Genomic DNA, 25,844 nt, shown 5'->3' with positions numbered 1-25,844 from the left:
GCAAGGAGTCCCTTTTTGCAGGTTCAGCCTCTTCTGTTTCAACATTTAATCATCCTCCACATGCAGCTTTCAGTTATCTTCAGTACGTTTTTCTTGCCAATATTGTAACTTGTATCAACAATACTGACCAAGAGAAAGGCTTAGCAAGCATTTTTTCTTAATACCAACTCCTGTATAGTTTATTATTTCAGGGCCTTGGGTATGATTTTTGGGAACTTTTGAAAAGTCAAACCCATGAACCAGGACGGGAGGTAGGAGTCCTAGTTTACTCTATTTAGAAACCACTGGAGGGACGCACATGCTTTTTAACTGCGATTAAAAATCTCTAGCTTCTCTAGAGATAATTTTTCTTCTTTGGGAGCCAGTTCATTTGTATTGAAAAATAATTTGGGAAATGAATTAGTCCTAGAGCTCCCTTTCAGACTAAGACTTTAAAGACAGAGTGAAAACGTGTTAAATTTATAACCCATTGTTTTAAGTTTTCTAATTTGCACAATTTGGTGATATCAATTAGAAGCAGCATTAATATATTCACATCTTTTGATCTAGCAGTTATAATTCGGGGATCTATTCTATGCAAACATTCACACCACACAAAAGTGTATATGACTGAATTTTATTATTATTATTATTTTTTGGTGTTATTCGCAATAGTGAAATCTTTGGAGTAGTCTGGGTAGCCATCAATAGGGAATTGGGATAAATCCATGAAATGAAACACCTTGCACTTGCTCAAAAGAATGAGGTCAATCTATATTTACTGATGTGAAAGGGTATACAAGATATATTAAGTGACAAAAAGAAACTATATAACTTTTTATGTTAATGATTATATTTTTGTTAAAAGCTGTATGTCAGTATATACATAGAAAAAAAAAGTGAGGCTATAAATACCAAACTGTTGTTAATATTGGTTTCCTCAGGGAGGGCTAGTAGATTATGGCGGACATTCACTGTCTACATTTCTATATTTCTGTAACGTTGGAATTTTTTTACAATAAGTCTGTATTATTTTTGTAAGTAGAAAACAATAAAGATAAAGGTATCCAATTTAAACCTGTGTATTTCATATTTAAATCTAAAATGCTTAACTTTAAAAATCTGTATACTCACGCAAGCACAAAGTTATGCACAAATGTTGAAAACTATATATGAAATTATAACTTGGGTTTTTTTTTTTTTTGCAATGATAGGACATAAAAATGTTTTCTCACAAATTCATCATTAACTTGTTGAATTTGAGGTGATTCATTTTTTTGGAGATAATTCATTTTTTGTATCTTTGGAAATATTTTCTTGGTTAGCTTTGGTAAACAAAATATTTTTTTAATACTTTCTGAAGTATATATGCTTTCTTTATTTATTTTTTAAAGATTATTTATTTATTTATTTGACAGAGATCACAAGTAGGGAGGGAGGCAGGAAGGGAGAGAGGAGGAAGCAGGCTCCCTGCTGAGCAGAGAGTCTCATGCAGGGCTTGATCCCAGGACCCTGAGATCATGACCTGAGCCTAAGGCAGAGGCTTTAACCCACTGAGCCACCCAGGCACCCCAGTACATATGCTTTCTGAAAAGATTTTTTACACAAATAATACAGAGAAACATAAAGAAAACATGTTATTCATAGTTTCAACATCCAGAATAACTACTTATAGCTGTATCCATTTCTGATTATAAAGGAGAGGTAATGTTCTTTTTAAATAACAGTACTGTCATTTTTATTTAAAAAGTTACCTCTGAGGGGTGCCTGGGGGGCTGAGTCAGTTAAGCCTCTGACTCTTGGGACGCCTGGGTGGCTCAGTTGGTTAAGCAGCTGCCTTCGGCTCAGGTCATGATCCCAACATCCTGGGAACGAGTCCCACATCAGGCTCCTTGTTCAGCAGGGAGCCTGCTTCTCCCTCTGCCTCTGCCTGCCATTCTGTCTGCCTGTGCTCGCTCTCTCCCCCTCTCTCCCTCTGATAAATAAATAAAATATTTAAAAAAAAAAAAGCCTCTGACTCTTGATTGAAGCTCAGGTCTTGATCTCAGGGTCATGAGTTCAAATCCTGCAGTGGGCTCCATGCTGGGCGTGGAGCCTACTTTAAATAAATAAATAAATATTACCTCTGATCTCTTTAGACTTAGTCTTTAATTATGATTTTGTCAGACTTGTGAAGTAAATATATGTATGGCATAAATATATGCCATACATATATTTACTAAAGTCAAGGATGAAATGGTTTTGTCTGTAATCATTTAAAGCACATGGGTTATTCCCCATTCTTTCTGGAAAGGCATAAAAATCCTGCTTCCTGCTCCAACTTCTAGGGCTGGCTGTGATAGATGGAGAATTCTCTAGGAGGTTAAAGAACTTACTGGGTAAGATGAACCAGAGTATTCACAAATATTTTTAAAATACTAAAACATGGACTCAGATATTTATTAAACACTGTGTTCTGTGTTGTAAGCATAGAGTGTAGGTATGGCCTCTGCCTTTCAGGAGACTAGTAGGAGAGAAGTAACAGATCCATAAAGAACTTCCGTACGAGGTGCTAAGTAGCACAGGCCATGTGAATGAGGCACATATTACCGTTGTAAGAGTACCAAACAAGGAATGAATCATTCCTGGCCACGGTGATCGTGCAAAGAATCACAGGGGATATGATATTTGAGCTGATCCTTGAGAGGAAGGGAAGGATTTCAGGAGGGGGTGGTGGAAGGGAAGGGCTTCTTGGTAGAAGAAGATTATAAACTAAAGCCCCAAAGCACCTTTCCAGAATCATGAATAATCCAGATTGACAAATGCACATGATTCATATAGGTGAGTAGTAGGAAATAGAATTAGAAGAAAGGTATGATCACTTGACAGAGAGCTGCAGTTGCCAGACTAAGACATTCATAATTTATTTTGTCGGCAGTGAGGAGCCATTGAAAGTTTTTGAGCAGGGGAGGAATGTGATCAAAGCTGTGCTATGGCAAGATTGTTCTGACAGGTCAAGGGAGAAGAGGACAGGGTCCATAGGAAGGAAATTGATTAGAAAGTCATTGCTATATACAGGAATGCGGTGCTGAAGGCCTAGTTCAGGGTGCTGGGATTCAGAATGGAAAAGAAGTGAGCATTTTGTAGAGGGGAGTCTCATGGCCCAAGCTGGCATGATTACAGGGGTACCAAGATCCTCCCCCACTGTCCTTTTTGTCCCAGATCACACATCCACATTGCACACTTAGTTCAGATAAGGAACACTTAGTATTCTCCCTGGTTACAAAGTTTGGAAGCAACAGATTAAGAAAACTCAGGCATGTAGAGCTGGTGAATGAGGAGGACTTAGACCTTTCTTCATGATCAGACTTTTGCTAATGAAGTGTTGTTTGCGGTTCTGGTCTTGCTATAGGAAGGACTGACACTAGATAGGAAAAAAAAATTTTTTTCCCTCTTATTCTGGTAGCTTAAGTTGAGGTACCTCCTATCCTGGCCTTCCTGATAACTGGAAGAGAAAGAGAGAGTGGAAGTGCTGCTCTGTACCAGGCACTGTGTTGTCAGCATTGCTCTTTGGACTTGGGTGCAAGCTGATGGTGATACCATAACAGAGTCCCTTAGCTTGGGATCTCTGATTTCCAGAACTCAGGTCTGAGGTCTAATGCTGCCCTCACCTCTTCCTCCATCTGCACACGAAATCAGAGGCTGCTGCTTTGGACACTATGATGTCATTTGCCTTGGAAATGGGTGTCAGCTGTCCATGTTGACTATAGGTTCTAGAGCTGGCTGGACATGAGCAGGCCCTGGGGTGAGGTGCTACTCTGGCATTAGAAGATCCTCTGTTTATTTTTCTCTGCAACCATTCAGTGAGGAGAGGTCAGAACCCATTTTTTAGACCCATTTCAGATACTGATAAGACTTGCTAATTTAAAAAAGTATGTTAAAACTAGCAAGAGAGGACCCTATTCCCCTCTACTTCGTCCTGTGCCCTCTGCCTTCTGCCTTGGTTCCTAGACCTATCCCTGATGCTGCCATGAAGGCCTGGGGACTTCCCCAGGTGCTTTTCCACAAACTGCACCATTCTGATGGTTTGGGAGAACTCGAACTCCCTCCTCAGGTCACGAGAGTTTCTGGAACCAGGCAGGCAGACATAGGTTTAAATACTGGGTCTTCCACTCACTACTTAACCTGATTCCTTCATCTGAAAAATGGAGATAATGCCTGTCCTTCATGAAGCTGTCAAGGGTAAGGGGCGCCTGGCTGGCTCCGTCAGTGGAGCATGCAACTCTTGATCTTGAGGTGAGGAGTTCAAGCCACGCGTTGGGCATAGAGCTTACTTTAAAAAATAAAAAAATAAAAAAAGTTGTCAAGGGTATTAAATGAAACAATATTACAAATTGCCTAGTACAGTTCTTGGCAGAGTACACATTCAGTGAATAGCAGTTGTTACAGCTGTAGATTCTCTTTTTGCACAGACCTTTCACACCCCATGGGTCTGGATATTCTTAGGAGAGCATTTGGAGCACTGTTTTCTCCTTAGTCCCAGGAGGGGCTGATATTTGGAAATAAAAAGGCAAAATGCTTTAATTTATAGTTCACTACCTGATTAATCATTAGAGCCCTCTGGAGAGCTTTAATATGCAGACTCCGAACCCCCGGCTCCATGTCTGTTGAGTGAGAATCATAGGGTAAGGACTGATAACTGAGAAAGACTTGTTAAACCCTCTGAGTAATTCTGTTGGTAGGCCAGGACTGAGAACCTTTGTTCTCTAGTCTTCAGGGGCTTATGGCCAGAGGATCTCTAAGGTCACCTCCTCCCAAGCTGGGGCAGATTTACCTTCCTAGAAGCTGAGGCTATTTTAATCCCAACCTGGAGAATTTGGCTCAGCTCCAGATTATGCTGAACTCTAAGCTTGGGAGCCCAGTTTTTCGGTCATTTTGGAAGTTACTTGTCTCTGGAAGTCTTCGTGGCATAGAGGGTAGAACTATAAATCAGCCAGACAGGATGGAGGCCAGGAGCAGCATGGAGAGGCAGGATCTGTCCTGCAGTCTTGTCGTGGCCGTCGTGGCCCTTCCTGCCTCTGACCAGATGGCACTTTGGACTCTGAAGGAGCAGGAGTGATTGAGCTTGGGCACCTCTCCCCTCCCCCTCCCCAGGCCAGGCACTGGGTCCCTGCCCAGCTGGCGAAGTCCATGCACAAAGCCTGCTGGCCTTGGGCTTTCTCTGTGGCTTTTTTATAAGCAGCAATTGTCAGAATCTGGTGGCGAATCTGCTCTGTGAGATTAGAGTGTAGTGCGTGGGTAAGAGACAAGCATAGTTATTCTTAACCTGCAGGAAGGGAGGGGAAGGCGGAGAGTGCTCTGCCATGGACAGGTCTGTGACATGCTTGTTTATAGAAATAGCAAGCCCATGGTTTTGCTGGAATGACTTACAATTCAAGTATTTATAGCTTGTGTTAGTGGGATTGAGAAGTGGGGAAAGGGAGGGGGGAAGAAAGGAACTGGGGGCAACAAAACCAGAGGTCACCTTCCTCCCAGTTGCTGGGTTTCTTTACCACTTTGAGGTCAACTCTGTCCTAGATGATCCAGGCCTTTTGTGGCTCTGGCCTCTTTGTTCTCTTCCTTAAGGGAGCAGCTGCCAACTTGCCCTTGCAGACTCACTGGAGTGGACCCTCACGCTGAGCAAGGAAGGGCAACTCCATGTCACTTCTATCTCAGACTCCAACAAGAAGCCCTTCGCTGGGAGAGCCATTGTATTAGCTCCACAGGCTGGATCTTTCATTGCCTGGTGCCTCTACTTTAGCCTCTGGACTGAGCCGATCTAGGGCCCTAATGGAGAGACCAGAGAGGCTTAGATGACCCTCCCCAGGCTTCCCGGGATCACGTGTTTAGGAGTCTGGGACTACTTGGAACCTTGTGCTCTGCTGCCTGTGTTGAAGATGGTTCTGGACTCTGGAGAGTCCTTTTCTTGCCTCCTTCACTTCTTTTGGGCACTTACATCAACTCCCTCTCCTTTCTGGGTGCTCTCCCCTTCACTGACTTCCTGGGTCTCCTCCTCTCTTTCTAATTGCCTGGCATCTCATCTTCTCCATACTCTAAAAATAGTTACTCTGCACGATTCTTTCCTCAGCCTCTCCCCCCTACCCCCTCCATCTTCTACTGTACTTTCAGTGGTGGTTTTCACCTCCATGCAAATAATTCTCAGATACCTATTTCGAGCCCTGACCTCTTTCCCAGGCATTTAATTCCATGTTTATGTTGCTAAAGTGCATATTCTGTGGTTCCTATTGAATATCCCGGAAATGTTTTGGATTCAGCATGCCTAAAACAGACATCACTGGCTCCCATCCTTCCTCCTTTATCCAGACCCAGGTCTGCATTCTGATCCTGCACCATTTCTTTTCATGTTCTCTATCTCTGAGTTTAAAAATTTTGAGTCTTCTGCCTTCTTTCTCCACAGTTGTCAAGTGCCCAGTCTTGCTGATTCTATTTGCCTTGTTACTTTTGAACCCATCATGTCTTTTCTGCTCTCATTATCTTCATGCTGGTCTAAATCCTCATTACTTCTCACCTGAACTGTTGTAACAGCCTCCTGATTGGGCTCCCTGCTTGTGTTGTTTTTCTCACATATGTCATCACCAAAACATAGCTTTGACTGAGTCTCCAGCTTGAAATCCTTCAGTGGCTTCCCAGAGCCTACAGATGACCCCACTTCATTTGGCATTCAAGGCTCTTCCTGGTCTGGTTGCAAGTCTGCCTCTCCCGACTTACTCTCCTAACACTGTCTGCATTCACCATTGCTCACCTGCTCTGTCATTTCCTTCTGCCAAGCTTTAGTTCATGCAGCTGCTTCTACTGAGAATTCCTTTTTTCTGTATTTCCACCTGTTAAGATCCTATCCTTATGGCAAGGCCCAGGTCAAATACCATCTCGACCTTCAAGAAAGCCTCTTTGGTTTTCCTTTCCTGATCCTGTTCAGAAATCATTTCTCTTCCTCCTCTTTTGAGCACTTTGTATCTTTCTTATGACGCTTATCACATACTGGGGGTTGCTTTGTAATATATCATGAATTTTCCCTGATGGATTTTTTAAAAGATTATTTATTTATTTATTTGACAGACAGAGATCACAACTAGGCAGAGCAGCAGGCAGAGAGAGAGAGAGAGAGAGAGAGAGAGAGAGTGGGAAGCAGGCTCCCTGCTGAACAGAGATCCCAATGTGGGACTAGATTCCAGGACCCTTGGATCATGACCTGAGCTGAAGGCAGAGGCTTTAACCCACTGAGGCACCCAGGCACTTCTCCCTAATGGATTTTGAGAATAGAGGGTAGAGTTTGTGTATTCTTCATCTTAGGATCTCCTATACCATCCTGGTGATTTTCAAACTTCTTTGAGGATGACCCACATTAAGAGATACATTTTATATTGTAACCCAGAATACACCCCTCCCAACAGAAGTTTCATGGTCAATACCTACTGTCACTACATGCTGTGAGATCTGTTTTGTGTTCTGCTGTATTTATTCACTACCCACTAAATCAGTCAATTTCAGGTCCCATTAATAAGCTACAATCTGCACATTTGGAAAATATTATTCTACCTAGTATAAGCAAGTTGTCCTGTCTATTGCCCCTTGGCCACCTGTTTTTTCCATCTCCTTTAATGAGAGCCAGAAGAGCACTTAAACAGTTGGCTTATTGTCTTTCCTTCTCTCTTGGGATTAGGCTATTATGAAGTTATCCCTTTATCTCATTAAGGTGAGGGATGATTTTGCTTTCCTTCTTTCTCTCAGGAGGGTACGGTACTGCTCTGCCAAGTGTGTGCTGGGAGGGGTGGCTATTCAAGGCCTCCCTCGAAGTTTGTCTGTAGTAATTTCTGCCCTCCTGTGTCCTCGCTTCTGGGGACAGATGATACCGCCTCTCAGGCTGGTGTAGGCTTTCCTCCATCTCAACACTCCCCATCTGCCAAAGCAAAGGCTGGGTCACGCCTTGAGCATTTTCTCTGCTTCTGGGCTTTCGGATGTGGAGGAGATCATTGTAGAGTCTGATGTGGGTGCTCTCTTCTTCTGTTTTCACATGTGCATGAAGTGATGTTCTAGAACTGTGTGGCTGTATCAGGGTGCCAGCTGCCTATAGTGGCTGTGTCCCAAGTCACTGGCCATAATCAGTTACCTGGATTGGTTGTCTTTTCGGCTAGGTTTCATTGGCATGCAGACAGTGAGGGTTTATGACTTACTTTCCTTTCAGTACCTTGGGCCCCATCCCAGACTTTCAGGACAGCTCTTTTCTCACAGGATCTCTTCCCTGCTTCAGTTTCCTCAACAATGCTTGAGACCAGTACTCGCACACTGGTGGGCTTGCTTCCTTATGTGGGAAAATGCTATCTTATTCAGGACAGGTTAGGTGTTTGGTTCTCAAAGTATGGGCTGGGAATTCCTGGGTCCCCTTTTAGGGCATCTGTGAGATCCCTCCCTTTTCCAGTTACATATCCAAATGGGCCAGATTTTCTTCATCATCAACTAGCATGACATATCACAACAGATTGAATGGAGATGCTGATAGGAGAATGCAGCTGTTTACTGGGAAGCTGGACATTGAAGAGACTTGCAAAAATGTTAAATAATGCTATTCTTCTCACTGAAATTTTTTTTGTTTTGGAAGATAGAGTTATCCTTAATAAAAATATTAACAGGTATGGATTTATTATTATTTTAAAGTGAATTAACAAATATTTTAAACTATTTCTATTGTAACTTCTAATATGCTGATACAAATAAAAGCTCTTTGGTGTCCTTGGTAATTTCTAAGAGTGTAAAGAAACCAAAGGGTGTAAGAGACCAAAAAGTATGAAAATTGCCAGGTTATGTCATGCTGTGGTAACAAAGTCACCTCAAAATCTTCCTGACTTAACAGATAGTTTATTTCTTGCTCATGCTCATATTCACTATGGGTCAGCACAGGGGCTCTGTTCATCAAAGTTACTCAGGGACCCAGGCTGAGGGAGCGCTCTTTTATTATCTGCTGCCATGCTTAGCAGTCAGGAGAAGGGATAGTGATTGTCGAAAGCTTCCACTGAAAATGGCGTGTCAGAGCATCATAAAAACGTGCAGTCTTAGAAGCACATAAGTGAGAAACCTAATCAAACAGAAACTCATATTCTTGAGTTCTTTGTACCCTTTCCCCCAACATTGTTGGGTCAGTGAGTATCCAAAAGCCATTGCTTACAGGGGAAAAGAGAACCAAAGGTATGAATTCCAGAAGGATGTTGTTCATGAGGTACTGAGCCCCATGGCACGTCCTAGTCCATTATCTTTTCTTTAACAATGACTGTGCAATATTTAAGACATACAGTAAAGATATAGAATGAACAACTGTCTGCCTACTCTCAGCTTAAGAAACAAAATGGTCCCTGTACCATTAAGCTCCCTTTGTGCTCACCCTTACCTGGGCAGTAAGATGGACAGTAAGTGTGTGGATGGAAATGTAATCAGTGTAGGGTCACTACCTGAATCGAAGTGCTATGAAGAAAGATAAAACAGGGTAAGTTAGGTATAGAATGGTAACAACAAAGTGAGTCTGGAAAGCCTTCTCTAAGGAGGAGACCTTTGAGCAAAAACCTGAGGGGAGTAGCTCTGTGAACAGCTGAGGGAAGAGCATTTTAATTGAAGGAAGAGTATACGCAGGACCTGAAGCTCGAATCTGCTTGAGGTGCTTGAGGCAGCCAGTGTGGCTGAGGTGGAGGAAGAGGCGGAGAGTGGAGGAAATGAGGTCAGAGAGGGAGCCAGAGGCCAGATGATTTAGGGCTTTGTAAACAGGGTAAAGTGTTTGAATTTGAACTGAAGGATGGGAAGCCTGTGGAGGGTTTTGAGCTGAGTAATAACATGATCTCATATATATTAAAAAAAAAAAAAAATTCACTCTGGTGGTGCCTGGGTGGCTCATTCAGTCAAGCATCTGCCTTTGGCTCAGGTCATGAGCCCAGGGTCCTGGGACTGAGCCCTACCTCGGGCTCCCTGCTCAGCGGGGGCCTGCTTCTCTCTCTGCCTGCTGCTCCCCCTGCTTGTACTTTCTCTCTGCCTGTCAAATAAATAAAATCTTAAAAAATAAACAGAACAACAACCACCCCACTGTGGCCTGTCATGTTGAGAAGAATACTCTAGGGGCCAAGGTCGGAAGCAGGGAGAACACATGGGAATGATAGTCCAAGTGGGAGATAACAGCAGCCTGAACTCAGTGGGGTGTTGCTGAATGTTTACAGGCTCTCCCTGGGGACAAAAAAAGAGCCCTGATTTGTAGCATTTGCTGATTTCCACGGTGTAAGTACTCCCACTGTAGTGATTTCGGGCTCCCAGTGTGCCGCCCCCCAATGAGGAGGTGGGAAGACAAGGGCACTGTCCGCTGTCCTAAGCTCGTGGAAGCTGGCTCAGGCACCCCGCTGCTTGAACTTGGGTGTTCAGCTGCCGGTGTGTTTTCAGGGGGCATTCATTTTCTACGGTAGATGGAAGCTGTATCACCTTTTCAGAAGGAGGGGATATGGAGGTTATGATGGGGAGAGAGTCCATTTATAATTTCTATCATGCTGGGCCCTTTCAAAATAAGCCTAGATGTTGGAGGCCTCACAGGAGCTTTGGACTCTCTCAGATCCTTTGAAAGTGGAATTCAGCCCAAAACCTCCCTGCAAACAGGAAGCTGGTTTGAGTTAGAACATAAAATAAAAACCAGCTGATGCCCCTGAATGTTTTTCCCTTGCTCCTCCCACTCCGCAGAGCCAAAGGAAACTGCCTTTTTTTGTCTTTGGATAGTTGTTCAGAAAGTTAGAAAAAGCCAAAACCCATAAATCCTTTGAAAATAAGCCAAGTTTGGAGCCCAGGCAAACTTCTGCCCATGGGGTTTCCTAGCCCGGATGTCTGTCCCACCGCCAAGAGTCCTAGGAGGAAAGGGCCCAAGGAACACAAAAGTTGCTAGACATCGGAGCCTGGAACCCAGGCCCAGCAAGGAAAAGGTGGTCTGCAGCAGTTTCTCAAATTGGAACTTCCAGCCCATTTGTAGGCCATGAAATCAATACCCTGGGCTGTGACCAGTATCATTTTTTTAATGAAATAGAATGTGATAGAAAATCAAGTATATCACATGTGATCAGGGAAGTATTGTTTTGTGAAACTTTTATTTCAGTGTGTGTGTACATGCACACATGTACATGGATCTATATACCTGGTCATGATAGAAACCTATAAACTGTCTTGCTTACTGTGGGTTTTGGTCAAAAACGTTTGGTGAACACTGGCCTTAAAGGTAGGAGTAACTGACATCTCCTTCCTGCTTTCGCTTGCTGTTGAAAAGTCCAAGCTAGTTTGAGAATGAATCTTTTATGGAACTCTATCATCTGTCCCCAAAACACCTACCCAGACTACTGGCAGAGGGAAGGAGAGCTGAGAACAGGCAGACTGGTCTAATTCTTTGGGACCAAAGCCATAGCATTAAGTGAGGGACTGATACAAATTTGAATCCAAAGGATTTACCTGAAATGATTCGCTGGAAAGGAATAGGACTTGAGCAGCCTTTTAGCTCACTGCCCCTGATTCTGTGACCTTTCCCATCTATGTGGGTGATGCTGGCCTTGGGTTCTTCTCTCTCTTTCTGTTCTGTCTGCAGCAGGCAGTTGGTGCAGCAGGAACGTTCCCGAGTGCCCTCCCTCTGGGATAGCTGGAGATCACAGTGCCAGGATGGGGAGTGGTGCATTGAGCTGAGCTTTTCCCCAGACTTCCATGGGGGTGTTTTGTGCTCCCTACCCAGTGTGCCTGGTACTCAGACCTTTCAGCATGCTCACTGGGTGCCAAGGCATTACGCAGTGAAGAAAAAGTGAGGAAGGAGGCATAAGTTAGGGCAAACTCTCAAGAACACAGGTACAGTTAGTTTATCCCACACTAGGCTTAGTGGCTCAGGTAGGCCCCACGGTTACTGGCAAGTCCGGTGCTTGTCAGAAGGCTGTGGGTTGGCTGTGGGACTAACCTGCCTCTGTCAGTGAGTAGACACAAGTTGGAATTACTGGTCCACATCCCCCAGGGAGCTCAGAAGACTCTTGGGGGCCTTTCTGGAGGAATAGGTTTTAACTATCATGTCCCGGGGGGTTATTTTGGTCTTTGGCCACCAAAGGGCATTTCTTTCTAACCTAATTCAAGCTAAAATGGTCCTTGGAGATAAGAATTTAAACCAGCCCTCTAGAAGGACTTTGAATTCTCCAGCTGGAACAGTAAGAGAGGAGAGATCCTAACCACCCTAACTGAATCTCGGTTTTCCTTCCCTATTTTTTTAAAAATAAAATATATATATATTTATTTATTTGTCAGAGAGAGAGGCAGGCAGAGGGAGAAGCAGGCTTCTTGAGGCTTCCCTGAGCAGGGAGCGTGATGCAGGACTCAGTCTCAGGACTCTGGGATCATGACCTGAGCCGAAGGCAAGTGCTTAACCCACTGAGCCACCAAGTATCCCGTTTGGGTTTCCCCTCTAGACACTGGCCTGGACTAGGAGTAGACCACCCTGCTACAGACTTGAATACTCCTGAAGTGTTTCTGATTCACATCACCCTCCTAGGGCCTCCGAGGCTCTTAGCAGAGTACACTGTAGCCTATTTACATGACCTTTCCGCATTCAGATGCCTCTTTCTCTGAGCCAACAGAGAGACAAGGACATCTCTGAGCAGGGCCAGTACAGGGAGTTCAGACAGTACTAGAGGGCGGCCCTCTATCAAGCAAGATGTTCTGACAGTGAGGTGGAGTGAGAAGAGGTTCCAGGGCATTTTGAATCTCTCATGGGATCATCTAGCAGAAAAGCCAGTGAGCTAATTTGAGGTTAGTTCAGTGTACGCCCTAGGGCTGAGCGTCCAGTGTTGGGTAACAATATTGTTGGTGAGAGTGATGGTGAATGTCGCATATGGCCATGTCCTCAGAATCTCTGAGCACTTTACACATGTTTCCCTTTCATCTCTGTGGGAGTGGGGCTTAATAATAATAATTAGAGTACTCTGAGCATCTGTGCTTGGCAAAACACAGCATCAAGTCATGTTTCTGTCTCCTAGGCTCATAGTCTGTATGAACTGGTGTGGATGTTTGAGGTGGGTAGAGTTCTCTGGTGGAGGGGAGGAACGTGATGGGATGCAAAGATCAGAGATATTATGAGTCACCTAATTAATACCTCACATTCCTCTGACTCTTGGTAGATCAGAGCAGCCTTTCTTTCATGCCTGCCAAGGCACGAAGATCAGTGACTTCTCCTGACTCTCAGAGACCCAAGAGGCCAGTCTGGGGACCGTAGGCTTTATCTTGTAAATGGAGACTTCCCTCGATCTGGGGGAATGCTTTTTCCCCTGTGGCTATGAGCTGAGCTTTAATTCTTCATTTTCTTTCCCAGGGTCCCCACAGATTGAGCCCTGTTAAAACCCTGCGACGCACACTGGCTTTTCCCCCATGTGACCAAGGGACATGTGGCCTGGACAGACCCTGGAGAAGTCAGTAGCCCTATTCTGAAGAAAGTAGTCAGTGTTTGCTAGGTGACCGTGTGTACCTTCAGCACTTCCTTCCCAACCCCGTTCCATATGTCACTTCTCTGTCTTGCTCTGACAGGTGACCTTGGAGAAGGTACTTGGAATAACAGTGTCTGGAGGCAGAGGACTTGCCTGTGACCCTCGATCGGGTTTAGTTGCCTACCCGGCAGGGTAAGTACATTGGAAGAAGGCTTACTGCATGGGAGTTTATAACCATGCTAAACCAGTTGGGGTGGGCAAGGGTTTTTTGGTTTTCTCCGGGAGATCTGTCCAGGTGAATGTTTTGGTACCTTTTCTGTAAAGGAGATAACAGGGCCAGGTCAAGGCTCTGTGGAATGTTGTCCTTGTTGCCATCTGCCCAGTACATAGAGAGTCACACTTGATATTACACACAGTTCCCATCACCATCTTTTTTTTTTTTTTTTAAGATTTTATTTGTTTATTTGACAGATAGAGATCTACAAGTAGGCAGAGAGGTAGGGAGAGAGAGAGGAGGAAGCAGGCTCCCCACTGAGCAGAGAGCCTGCTGCGGGGCTCGAGCCCAGGACCCTGGGATCATGACCCAAGCCGAAGGCAGAGGCTTTAACCCACTGAGCCACCCACGTGCCCCCCATCACCATCTTTAATATCTACCTTCTAGTCACTTTCTCATGTACCACACAGTTTGCCCATTTAAAATGTACAACTCTGTGTTTGGTGCCACCATCACAGTTCATCTTCAAACATTTTCGTCACTCCGAAAGAGAAGCCCCATACCCATTAGCAGTTAGTCCCCATTCTCCCCTAACCCCAAGACCCCCAGCCCCAGGTAACCACTAACGCACTTCCTGTCTCTATAGATTTATCTGTTCTGGACATTTCCTATAAGTGGAGTCATTCCATTTAAGTAGAATATCTGGCCTTTTGTGAGGCTTTTTCCCCTGAGCATCATGTTTTTAATGTTCATACATGTCATGTTGGGTATCAGTACTTTGTTTTTGTTTTTGTTTTTTTTTTTAAGATTTTTATTTATTTATTTATTTGACAGAGAGAGATCACAAGTAGGCAGAGAGGCAGGCAGAGAGAGAGGAAGGGAAGCAGGCTCCCTGCTGAGCAGAGAGCCCGATGCGGGACTCGATCCCAGGACCCTGAGATCATGACCTGAGCCGAAGGCAGCGGCTTAACCCACTGAGCCACCCAGGCGCCCCGAGTACTTTGTTTCTTTTTATGGCCGGAAAATATTCCATTATGTGGATGTCCCATACTTCCTCTAATCATCAGTTGATGGGCTTTTGGGTTGTTTCCACTTTCCAGCTACTTTTAGGAAAAATACCAGGTGCCTGGGTGGCTCAGTTGGTTAAGCATCTACCTTCAGTTCAGGACATGAGTCCAGGGTCCTGGGATCGAGTCCCACGTCAGGGGGGGACTACTCGGGGGGGGGTCTGCTTCTCCCATTGCCTCTGCCCTTCCCCGCTGCTCGTACCTTCACTCTCTCTCCATCAGACAAATAAATAAATAAAATCTTAAAAAAAAAAAAAGAAAGAAAGAAAGAAAGAAAAATACTGCTTTGAACATTTGCCTACTCTCCTCACTTGGAGAGATGTCAGTGCCATGGAAGAAAAGCAGGGTTTCTGGGGCTGGTGTTCCTCTGTCCCTTGCTGCCTTTTCACTCCTCTGCTCCTGCAGATGAGAAACCCCTCAGCCACAGTTTCTTTCGGCTCTTGCAAAAGTGTTTCCTCGGGAGGCTTGGTGCCCTTGCTGTTTCTGGTTCTCTCTGTCAACCTCCGTACCTTGCTGCTGGGCACGGGAGCCCAGAAATGGGAAGGCCACCCTGCTCCACTTGTCCTCCCCCACTGTCAGCTCAGGAGTGCCCACTTTCCCAGTGTGAGTTCCACAGCGACTCTTGTAGTTTTTATACAAGTATATGATTTCTCTTAGTTTGATCATCCCATCCAAAATCTGCCTTTGTCAACAACTTGTTTTGTGCCAGGCCCTTTGCTAAGCACTTTGTAAGGAATGATTTCATTTACTACCCAGAGCAACCCTGGGTAGTGAGGTTGGTACTACTACTATCCCATTTAGAGCAGAAGCTAAGATAAAGAGAGGTTAAGCAGTTTGCTCCAGGTCGCACAGCTGGTGGGTGTCTACACTGGCATTTCAACCCTAGTAGTCTGGCTATAAAGCTCTCGATCTCAAAATGGTGTGGGCTCGGGGAAGACCTGACTTCCTGCTTATTTTTTTTAAAAGCTGGATCTCGAGTAGCTGCCTACCTGCCACACGATTGAGAAGAGCCCAATTTCTGGGCATCTCAGTCTATGCCAGGGAAACTTCTGGGTCTGGGTTCTGGGACCAGTGCCTCTCCTGATCTTCCCTTTGGCATCTGATGTCTGTGGTGGGGGTACTGTGAGAGCTGCACCAGCTTTCCTCTGCGGAGGCTGGGTTGGCCTCCTTCTCCCCTTCCAGAAGCAAGCTGATGAATGACCTCTGTTGCTGGGTACCCTGTGCAGCCAGCCTCAGGGGAATTCCACTCGTGCCTGCCTCTGCCTGGGAAAGCTGGGTTCCTTCTTGTTGGAGTTTGGGCTGGGGCTGGATTTGAGATGGGCAGGAAAGACCTGGGCAGCTGCTTGGTCTGTGCTGAGCCCAGTGTGCCTGCCCTCGGGATTGTGGAGCTGTGCACCCTACCTCTTCCCCCCACACTCCTGACCCCAGGCCTGGTGCTAAAGGATGTGTGATTCTGTGTGTGACCAGGGCCCATGCTGGCACATGTGTCTGGGAGTCAGTAGCCTTCCAGATGGTATATGGAAGCTTTGTATCTAGTAGGTTCCCTCAGGGTGCTTGGCTTGGGTGAGCCCTGGGCGGTGACATGATCTATTCCTTGATCTTTTGATTTCCTAGGACTTCCAACTCCTCTCTTTGCAAATGCCCCTTTTTTCTGAGTATTTCTCGTTTTGTTCTGTGCTGGAGGTCCCTATTGTGCTTCTGAGGTGTCTGGGGGCCCCCAAAATCTCTGTGAGCCAAGCAGTCTCTTTCCCTCCCTTCTCTTCTTCTTTTCCTATCTGGGGATCCTAACGCCACCCCCACTCTCTAGTTCCTACTGTGCTTGTTGCTCTAGGAGTGGCTCAGGTATCCTAGAAACAAGAAGAAAAACAAAGCTCAGAAAAGTCTCCTGGAGGCCTAGAGGCAAATATCAAACCAAAACAAAGTTTTTTGAAAGGAAATGAAACCGCTCCAAGAGGGTGGGGTAGTGGGGATTGGGGGGATTGTGTGTCAGGCAGAGGTGGGTGACGTCTCTGCAGAGACCCCTCAGTTTTGGTGGCTCCTGCATCTCTTCTCCAGAGCTCCCCCTTTGCTGTTCTCTCCGCAGAAAAGCCTACCCCTCACCTGTCACACTAGAGTCCCCCCACTCCAGGAGGCCAGGTGGTCCCCAGATAGCCTCTTGGAGGGACTCAGTTTAGTTGCACATCCATAATTGACTTGGGCCCCTCCTGTGGTTGGCTTGGTAGAGGGCTCAGGTGCTGCAGAGCCCAGCATGGCCCCCAGTGCCATGGTGGGGCCCGTCAATTCTGAGAGTGAGCTTCTCTTGACCCCCAGTGCCTCAGTCTGGGGCCTGGGCTAGGGGAATGCTCTGGGCAGAGCCCTCACTGGAGTGAGAGGAGCCCTCTCCAGCAGCCTGGAGGAGACCTCTTCGTTGCCTCGGCTAGGGAGGAGAAAGGCAAACCCAGATTTCCTGAGAAGGCCTTACCGTTCACTCAGCCCATCCTGGAAATCACACTGAGGTTCTCCCAGTTCCAAAGCACTGGGCAAGGTATGAAACCACAGTCTCTCGACCTGAACAGTGTTCTAATGACATCTGAGCTAAGGGCGCATGGAATTAGCTTCTGACTATCTATGGGCAAGCCCTGTGTGGCGGTTTGCCAGGGAGTGCATGGGACTGTGGAGACACCGGGTGGGCCTGAGAGAGGACACCTGGGCTTCGTGCCCTGGTGGATGGGAGTCATGTGAAGGGGTTCTCACAAGCCTTGGTCCCCTTGGGGTCTGTCTTCTGGTCGCTCTGTGGGCCTCACATCTGTCCCTGAGTCGCCTTAGCTCTTCCTCAGGTGGCTTGGCCCTAGATGCCTTCATTCATTTTTGGTCAGCAGCTATTGTCGAAAGCTGCTCTGGGCCAGGCACTGTTCCTGGCACAGGGTGTACGGCAGCAGGGCAGGAAGCATGGCTGTGCTTTGTGGGGTTTAGATTCAGGAAGGGCAGGTATGCCATAAGTGTGTAAGGCCATAAATGAGCAAGATGACATCAGAGATGGGAAGTGTTCTGAGAAAGTAAAACCAAGTGATGGAGAGGAGGGTAAGTGGCCAGTTGGCGAGGCTGGGGTTGGGGAGGGGGCTGCTTTAGGAGTGGGTGTTTAAGACTCAGGGGGAGGTCACGTTCAGCTAACGTGTGAATGGCCAGGAGGAACGAACTCGTGAGGATCTGACTTCCCAGTGGTCCGCGTGGCAGAAGCCGCAGGGACCAAAGTGCCAGGGAGAAGAGGAACTGGGTATCTGTTTGAGGGACTGAATGGTGGCCGTGGTGGCTACAGTATAATGGGTGGGAGGACGGGGGCCCAGACATTGCATTTTGGCGGGGCCCGTAAGTCTTAGAGTCCACAGAGATTCCCATCTTGTTCCAGAAGGGACCGTGCTTAGAGTCCTCTGGGCAGAGAGAAGTGCTGCCCAGCTCTCCACTGATACCCATGGTACTCTGTCTTCTCTCCTGTTTTTTTGTTTGTTTATTTGTTTTAAGATTTTATTTATTTGACAGAGACAGCGAGAAAGGGAACGAGAAAGGGAGGGAGAAAGGGAACATAAGCAGGGGGAGTGGGAGAGAGAAAGCAGGCTTCCTGCCACCAGGATCCCGATGCAGGCCTCCATCTTAGGACCCCAGGATCATGACCCAAGTCAAAGGCAGATGCTTAACCATCAGAGCCACCCAGGTGCCCCATTCTCTCCTGTTTTTGAAGAGGGACTCATAAAATGCCCCAGAAACAGAGATGCCAGTAGGGCCCGTGACCTGGCCTCAAAGGATCACTTATTTGGAAGGTCCCAGATGGCAGGCATTTAAAGAGGACGGCAAACAAGGATGCCTTCGGAAACATCTTAGACTCATTGTCTCTTAGAATAATTAAAGCTACATGGTTCCCTTTTGGGAGTGAATCCAGAGGGATGGTTTATAATTCCACACCTGGGTGAGGATCCTGATGAGTCATTAGTGTCCAACAAGTCGTGTCTGGGATGCCACAGTGGGGGCTCCCGTAGTTAACTGCTGACCCCCAGATTTCGCTGTCCTTGTTAGTGGTGGGCCAGAGTCCCCTTCAAGAAAATGGCCAGGAGCACTGTGCTGGTCACTGTGCACACTGTCTTCTTCAGTCCCTGCCACAGTTCTGTGAGGTAGACATTACTCTTCCTGTTTTACAGTTTTACAACTGAGATGCAGAGAAGTTAAGGAATGCGCCCAAGATCACACAGTATGCTAGCACACAGGTCTGCCTTGCCCCAGTTTTCTTGTTCCTTCCATCATCACACTGCCCTCAGGTGACCATGAGTCCGAAAAGCCTGAGGTAGGGGAGAACACATACCTGCCCTAGGGCCCTAGTTCTCAGTTCTGCTCATCAGGGGGTCCTTGGCTTTGAGATCTGGTGGTTAGTGACTTAGTCAATTATTCCCTCCATCACAGATATTTATTGAGTGAGGGCCTCTCTTCTAGGCCCTGGAGATGTAAACAAAACGGATACAAGTACCACCTGCACAGGGCTGGCAGATCTCCTCCCTCCCCCAAAGTGAACCTCACAGAATATAAAATGTGTGCTTTAGGAAAAGTATAAGCAATAAACAGTGAAAGGGAATAGGGAATGGGGGTAGGGCATGGGGTTGTAATGTCAAATCGTGCTGGAGGGTGACATGTGAGCAAGGCTTGAAGGACCTCTTGTCCCGTGTGAGTCACCTTCTGTTTTCACCTGGTCTGAAAGGAGAACGGCTAAGGCACAGGGTCTCCGCTTGAACCTTCTGTGTCCTGCTCCCTGTTTGTGCTGCTGTGTCATTGCTCATCCCACGCTTCTTTTGTTTCTGCCTTCTGGGGGATGGAGAGTGGTAGGAGGCAGATCCTGTGAGAATGCCAGGTTCTTGGTGATGGCGGCAAGCCTGGACCTGTCCGGGGAAGGGGCGTGTTGAGCGCTTGGCCCTTCCTGGTTCAGAGGAGCTCCTGGGCAGTGGGCCCAGCACCTGGTGCTGGTGTTCCACCACGTGACTCCCAGGCCGAGGCCCCGGGGGACAGAGACCTCACTGTCTCCCTGCACCCACAGCCTGGGGTTCTGAATTATGGGACTCAGCCGTTTCGACCAGCCTAGCCATTGTGGTGGTTTGCGGCCAGCAGTGCTGTAAGGGCACACGTGCAGATGCCTGCCTGCTGTCCTGGGCGAGGTCAAGGGCCCGGGAGGCCAAGGCGGAGGGCCAAAGGCTGATGCAGGCTGCACCCCACCCTCCACTCCCTGTAGACTGGGGAGCTTGCTCAGGGTCACAGAAGACGGATGTGGCTCCCACATCAGTGTCGTTGAGCTCTCTTCTCTTGCGAGGACCTCAGCCAGCGGGGCACAGTGGGAACCTTGGATATCTGTGCCAAGTTCTACCCTCCCTTTGGCACCTGCACTACTCTCCCCAGTGGAGCTGTGACCAGGGGTTGGTCTCTTTCTTCCTCTTCCTCTCTATTGGGAGGTTTCCAGATCTGAATAATTAAAAGTAAAAATTTCAGCTTAGGGGTCTATCTCTGTGTGTTCCTCTCCTTTGCACATTTCTATTCTTTGTGTAACTCCTCTATGCCATGCCTGAGAACTTTCCAGGCTATGCTGGGGGGCGGGGGGGAACAGTGTGGGAGAAGGGAAGGGTTGCCTCACAGCTGGTCATCTCCCTCTCTATCTGTGCTGTATTTTTATATACACACACTGCTCTCCTTCCTCCTTCCCCCATGGAGCTGTACTTATCAGGAGGAGGAAACAAGGTGCTGTGGTCTAGCAAGACTCAGAGTGAGTATGGGGTGATTTGGACAGTGTTTGTTTGTTTGTTTGTTTTTTAAAGATTTTATTTATTTATTTGACAGAGAGAGAGATCACAAGTAGGCAGGGAGGCAGGCAGAGGGGGAGGGGAAGCAGGCTCCCTGCAGAGCAGAGAGCCCAACACAGGGCTCAATCCCAGGACCCCAGGATCATGAGCAGAGGCCTAACCCACTGAGCCACCCAGGTGTCCCTGGACAGTGTTTTAAGCAGCCTGATGCACCGTCCTTGGAAAGTCACAATGCTGCTTTGGGATGACGGGCTTAAAGGAAAACTCACAAGCATATCATAGAGCCCTCATCAGCTACTTTTCCTGGATTTGGAGTGCGGCCGACTGGAATATGTGTGGGGTCAGGTTGAGTCAGAGCAGCTCTCAGCCGAAGCCCTTTGCCATGGTTTTTGTGGAGCTGATGAGAAAGCCGGGTAACCTGTAACCGCTCACGCTGGAAGTCACTGCTGGAGAGATGAGCCTGCAGAGACGGGCCTTCTCAGCAGATCGACCCAGATACCAAGAAAATTAGAAAACATGGTGGAAAGCAGGTGTATGTTTGTGTGTGTGTGTGATTTTTTTTCCCCACACTGACTAAAGTATATATATTTTTTAAGATTTTATTTATTTATTTGACAGAGATCACAAGTAAGCAGAGATGCAGGTGGGGGGAGGAAGCAGGCTTCCTGCTGAGCAGAGAGCCTGATGTGGGGCTCCATCACAAGACCTTGGGATTATGACCCGAGCGGAAGGCAGAGGCTTTAACCCACTGAGCCACCCAGGTGCCCCTGACTAAAGTATTAAAATCTAAGTATCTAAATTTATGAACTCGTAACTGTAACTGCTATAGTTTTCATCTGCCCTGTCCTGATTTCCAAAAATCTTGTGGCCCAAATCCTTTTCCCCTCAAAGTGCTCCAGTCAGCTTTCCCTTCTTCTCAAAGGCTCCCCAGCCAGGCACCCTGCACACGTTAGGTCAGCTGCATTTCATGTCTCTCATCTCCAACTTCACTTTCCTCGATTCACTCCACTCCAGATCCCTGAGAGCACTGTTTCTGGAATCCTGACTCTCTCTGTGGCTTTAGCTGAGTAGCCTTGACCCAGTTACCTTGCTGCTCTTGGTTCTTTGTTCTATGATCTTGGTTCTCCGTCTCTGAAGTGGGGATAATTGTACTAAAAGTCACAAGGTTGCTGAAGGATTAGCTAAAACCAGACATCAAGGCTGCTTGGCAGAGTGCCTGCTACCTAGAAAGTGCTTACTTTGGTAACTCTTGTTACTGAACCCCACTGCGTGCAGAGCTGAGGACGTCTTACTGAAGGAACTGGAAGCCTTCATGTTCACGGTGCACTGAAACTCTTGTGTGGTTCTTTCTAACTTAGCCAGGAGATGGCACTTCTGTTTCCTTCCATGCCTCTGCACTGCTGTTCTAGACGTTTGAGGGGGCTTCTCTCTCCGCATTTCCCCCATCCCTTTCTTGCCACCTTCCAATCTTGTCATGCCTTCAGTGAATGGAGATGTGGCTATTTTCTTTCCCCAAGCTTAATCAAACTCTCCTTTCCTGGCTGCCTTCCGAGAACAAAAAAATAAAGCCTCCTTTGAAGTTTTTACCATTGCTGAGATCCTAACAGGACTTCCCTCCATTCTTTCAGAGGAAGAACCTGACACAGTCCCTTAACACCTCGTTGCCCAACCGCCAGGAGCCCCCTTGCAGCTTCCTTTCCGTGCTTAAAGAGTAGTAATTTAAGAATTGCCATTTGTTTGGCTCCTACTATCTGTCAGAAAAAAATCATTTAATCTTCATAGAAGCCCTGTGAGCTAGATCTGAGTGTCCATCCTTTATTACAGAGAAGTTGATATGCTTGTACCTTATCAGGGTCATAGAGTTGTTCGTGGGGAACAAGGGCTCAGACCCTGGTCTCTGCCTCCAAAGCCCACAGCATCCTGACCGCCCCAACTCTACCTCTGAGAATCCAGATGTCCTCAGTCCCTCCGTCCGTAGAAGACAGGTGGGGCGTGGAGCAGGGAGGGCTGGGCCTACTGATGCCGCACAGGACCAAGCTAGTGGACTAAGGGAGGCGCTATCCCATTCACATCCTTCTTGAACAACCGCAGTGGGCCAGCCTCTGCTGGGCCCAGGAGACGGTTCTCGTGAAAGGCACAGTTTGGTGGGAAGGCCTTCAAAAATAATGGAAAATTACAGCTCTGATAAATGTTACAAGATTGATATGCCATGCTTGCTATGAGAGCATCTACTGAGACCATTTGAGCTGAGATCTGAAAGGGGACTAAAGATGAACTAATTGGAAAAGGGAGAGAAGAATGTTCTAGATAAGGGAAATAGTTCTGCAAAGGAGCATGGGAGATTAAAGAGTGAAAGAATGACGTTGGAGCATGGTTCAGGGTGAAGCTGGAGGGTGGGTTGGGGTCATACAACCCAGAGCCTTCATGGGTACTTGAAGGAGTTTGGTTTTGGAAGCCCCAGGGCTCATCTTCCAGGAGTGTTATGATCAGATCAGACATGGATATGTGTTTGATGTAAAGTACACTGGAAGCAGGAGGCCTGGGAGTCCTGGCTGTATTCTTTCTGGGACCTTTCTGAGCCTAGGCCTCCTCATCTCAAAGTTCTGGAGGGTTGGACTCAGTGATTTTAAAGTCACCTAGCACACTGCATTTAATTCCTTCCATCCTTCCTTCCAGCTCTAAGGTTCTTTGAGTCTGTCTGTTTGGAGGAATTAGGCTCCCTGTACCCCGGACTGCCCCTAACAGAAACTGGGGAAGCGTGCATGGGGGTGTGTGTATGTGTGTGTGTGGTGTGTTTGGGAACAGGGAAGGAGAATGATGGGGCACAGGGTTCCCAAGGCCATCTAACTTTTGTCGTATGTGTAAGGGAAGCAGGAGACTAGAAGTTGGTGTGAGAAGGGAGATGAGGAAGGGGAACAAGGAGAGATGAGCAGATGGAGAGTGAAGGAGAGAGGAAACTGAGGGCAGATCTGGGGAGGGCTTAGAGGAGGAGATGTGACTCAGGAATTCCAAGGCTGTTTGTTGCTCAGCCTGGCAGTTGTGGGCATACCTAGTGTGCCTCAGAGATGCCTGGGTCCCCAGAGATACCTGTGGAATGTGCGTATCAAAATGTTCCGTGGAGCTAAGTGCTCATCAGCAGCTGTACTTGCCTTTGCTTCAAGCTCTAGCAGGCACTGGGCTTCCCATTAAACAAGGCTGGTCTGGGGATGCCACTCTCTGCTCATTCAGTCCCCATCCCCTGACCTGGCGTAGCAGGCCCCACGCTTGCTCCTGTCAGCTACCTACAGTACTAATGAAATGAGGCAGAAGGGGCGATGGGCCCAGGCCTGCTGACAGCCACTGAGCCAATGGGAGAACACTGCCCAGCCACAGCTTTGGGCTTCCTGCCTTGATTCCTACTGCCTGGCCTCCTCCTGTAACTGCCTCTGGAAAGTCGGTTTGAGCCTGATCCTGTCAACCCATGCTGCCTGGTCGGAGAGGGTCCTCCCACCCTTCTCTCCTCTGATTGTCTTCTGGCAGTCTGAAGGACCCTTCTTAGGCTTGCTGGGGCCAGGGATTCTCAGGGCAGGGCCCAGGAGTTCCAAGACACTGAACAGGCCTCCCCAGGCCCTCTTGGGCTCTCTCTGCCTGAGTCTCACTGAGATTCTAGTCTCACTGAGCATCCCTGAACCTTTAGCCTCCTGCCTCCCACCCCCTGCCTCATCTGAGGCACAGAGGGTGTGGGGTGGGCTCCTGCCAGGTACACACGTGGGCACACCCAGGAGAGGCCTCACCCCTCCTTGGAGCACAAACACTTGTCAGACATGTGGCTCCAAGCCTGTGAATTGGGCTGCACACCTGTGGGCAACCTTTATCAAATCACATGGACTCTTCCTTCCTGCACCTTTTCCTGGGCTCTGGGCAAGGGCTGTGGGGAGGCCTGAGCCCTCGCTGCCCTTTGTGGGTATGACCAGAGATGCTGCTGGTGCTTAGGGACCTGGCAGGATAGCCTTCCAGGGAGCCTTCGTGCTCACGGGGCTGCAGAGATAGGTCCTGGTGGGTGGGAAAGGGAAGTCAGAAAAGTGGGTTGCCAAAAAGCTGTCAGTTGCCCTCGGTGGCAAGCAGAGGGTTCCTCTGCACTCTCTCTACGCAGCTCTCAGTGCTGAGTGACCGGAATTTCCAGGTGGCCTGGATGCTCCTGGGGGAGCTGTGGTCTGGGGCTAAGTCTCTCGTCTCACTCATCTCCCCAGGTGTGTGGTCGTGCTGTTCAATCCCCGGAAACACAAACAGCACCACATCCTCAACAGTTCCAGGTAAATGGGTCTGTGCCTCGGGGAGGACCTCCTTTTCCGGGGAGCTGTGAGAAAGGCACTGCCTGGGGCGTTGTGGCTCTGCGGTCTGGGGCCTGCTCGGGCCCCAGGCCCAGAGAGCAAAATGACGCACGGAGTTTGGCGTCTGCTGGTCTTGCCTTTTGAGGGGACTCTGTGGGAGCTGGGCTTAGGCCAGGCAGTCAGTGCCCCTCTGAGGCCCCCTTTTGCCCTGCAGGAAAACCATCACTGCGCTCGCCTTCTCTCCCGATGGCAAGTACTTGGTCACCGGAGAGGTGAGTGAGAGAAGGGGGCTGCAGTCCTCTGGGGGTGGGGGGACTGGCCTAGCCTCAGCAGAAGGCTCCAGTTCTAGGCCTGGTGAGGGCTGCTGCCTCTCTGGCTTCCTGAATAGATGCTAAAGCCTAGTTTTTGCTCTACCTGAGAAAACAATAGTTCTTAAGCTTTAGTGAGCTCTAGAATTGCCTGGATTGCGTGGTGAAGCGCACATGGCCAGGCCTCCTAGGATTTCTGATTCTATAGGTCTGAGATGGGACCCCAAAATCTGCATTTCTTACAAGTTCCCACTGGTTGATTCTGCCCATTTGGGAAGCAGGCTTTAAATCCAGTCTTAAAATGTTCCTGGTCCCCGGAGGCCCCCTGCTGGGCACATGGGAAATGCCTCTTTCTCAGGTTTGCCCGGAGGCCCCCTGGGGAGCCCCAATAGGCCTGAGTGGGAGCAGTTCTCAACCCTGCAGGCCCATCAGAACCACTCGAGGAATTTCGAGCAAACACACAGGTGCACACACGGATACAGAGATGTGGAACAAAATCTGGGGTCATCTTCTCCTGGATAATCATTATGGTCCTGAGATAGAGATCATGTTTTTTTGTTTTGGTTTTTACCCTTGGCCCCATACAGCACTCTGCTCCTGACTCTCGGCCAAGGGTCATTAGAGACATTGTACGTAGTTGTTGGGGAGGCAGGGGCCCCCACTCTG

General features: G+C 47.8%; 1 protein-coding gene across 4 annotated transcripts in view; it reads left to right on the top strand.

Annotated features, from left to right (window-relative positions):
* The window catches only part of MAPKBP1 (mitogen-activated protein kinase binding protein 1), a 52,344-nt gene that overhangs the window by 10,615 nt on the left and 15,885 nt on the right, over positions 1 to 25,844 (top strand). For all 4 annotated transcript variants that reach the window (XM_082735545.1, XM_082735544.1, XM_082735542.1 and 1 more), the window contains exons 3-5: positions 13,573 to 13,664; positions 24,790 to 24,852; positions 25,085 to 25,142. In XM_082735545.1, the coding sequence (XP_082591671.1) occupies positions 13,573 to 13,664; positions 24,790 to 24,852; positions 25,085 to 25,142 (213 nt within the window). The remainder of the gene's footprint in view (positions 1 to 13,572; positions 13,665 to 24,789; positions 24,853 to 25,084; positions 25,143 to 25,844) is intronic.

The sequence above is a fragment of the Mustela nivalis genome (assembly GCF_964662115.1).
Source record: "Mustela nivalis genome assembly, chromosome: 6".
NCBI lineage: Eukaryota > Metazoa > Chordata > Mammalia > Carnivora > Mustelidae > Mustela > Mustela nivalis.
This window is presented reverse-complemented; position numbering and strand designations above follow the sequence as displayed.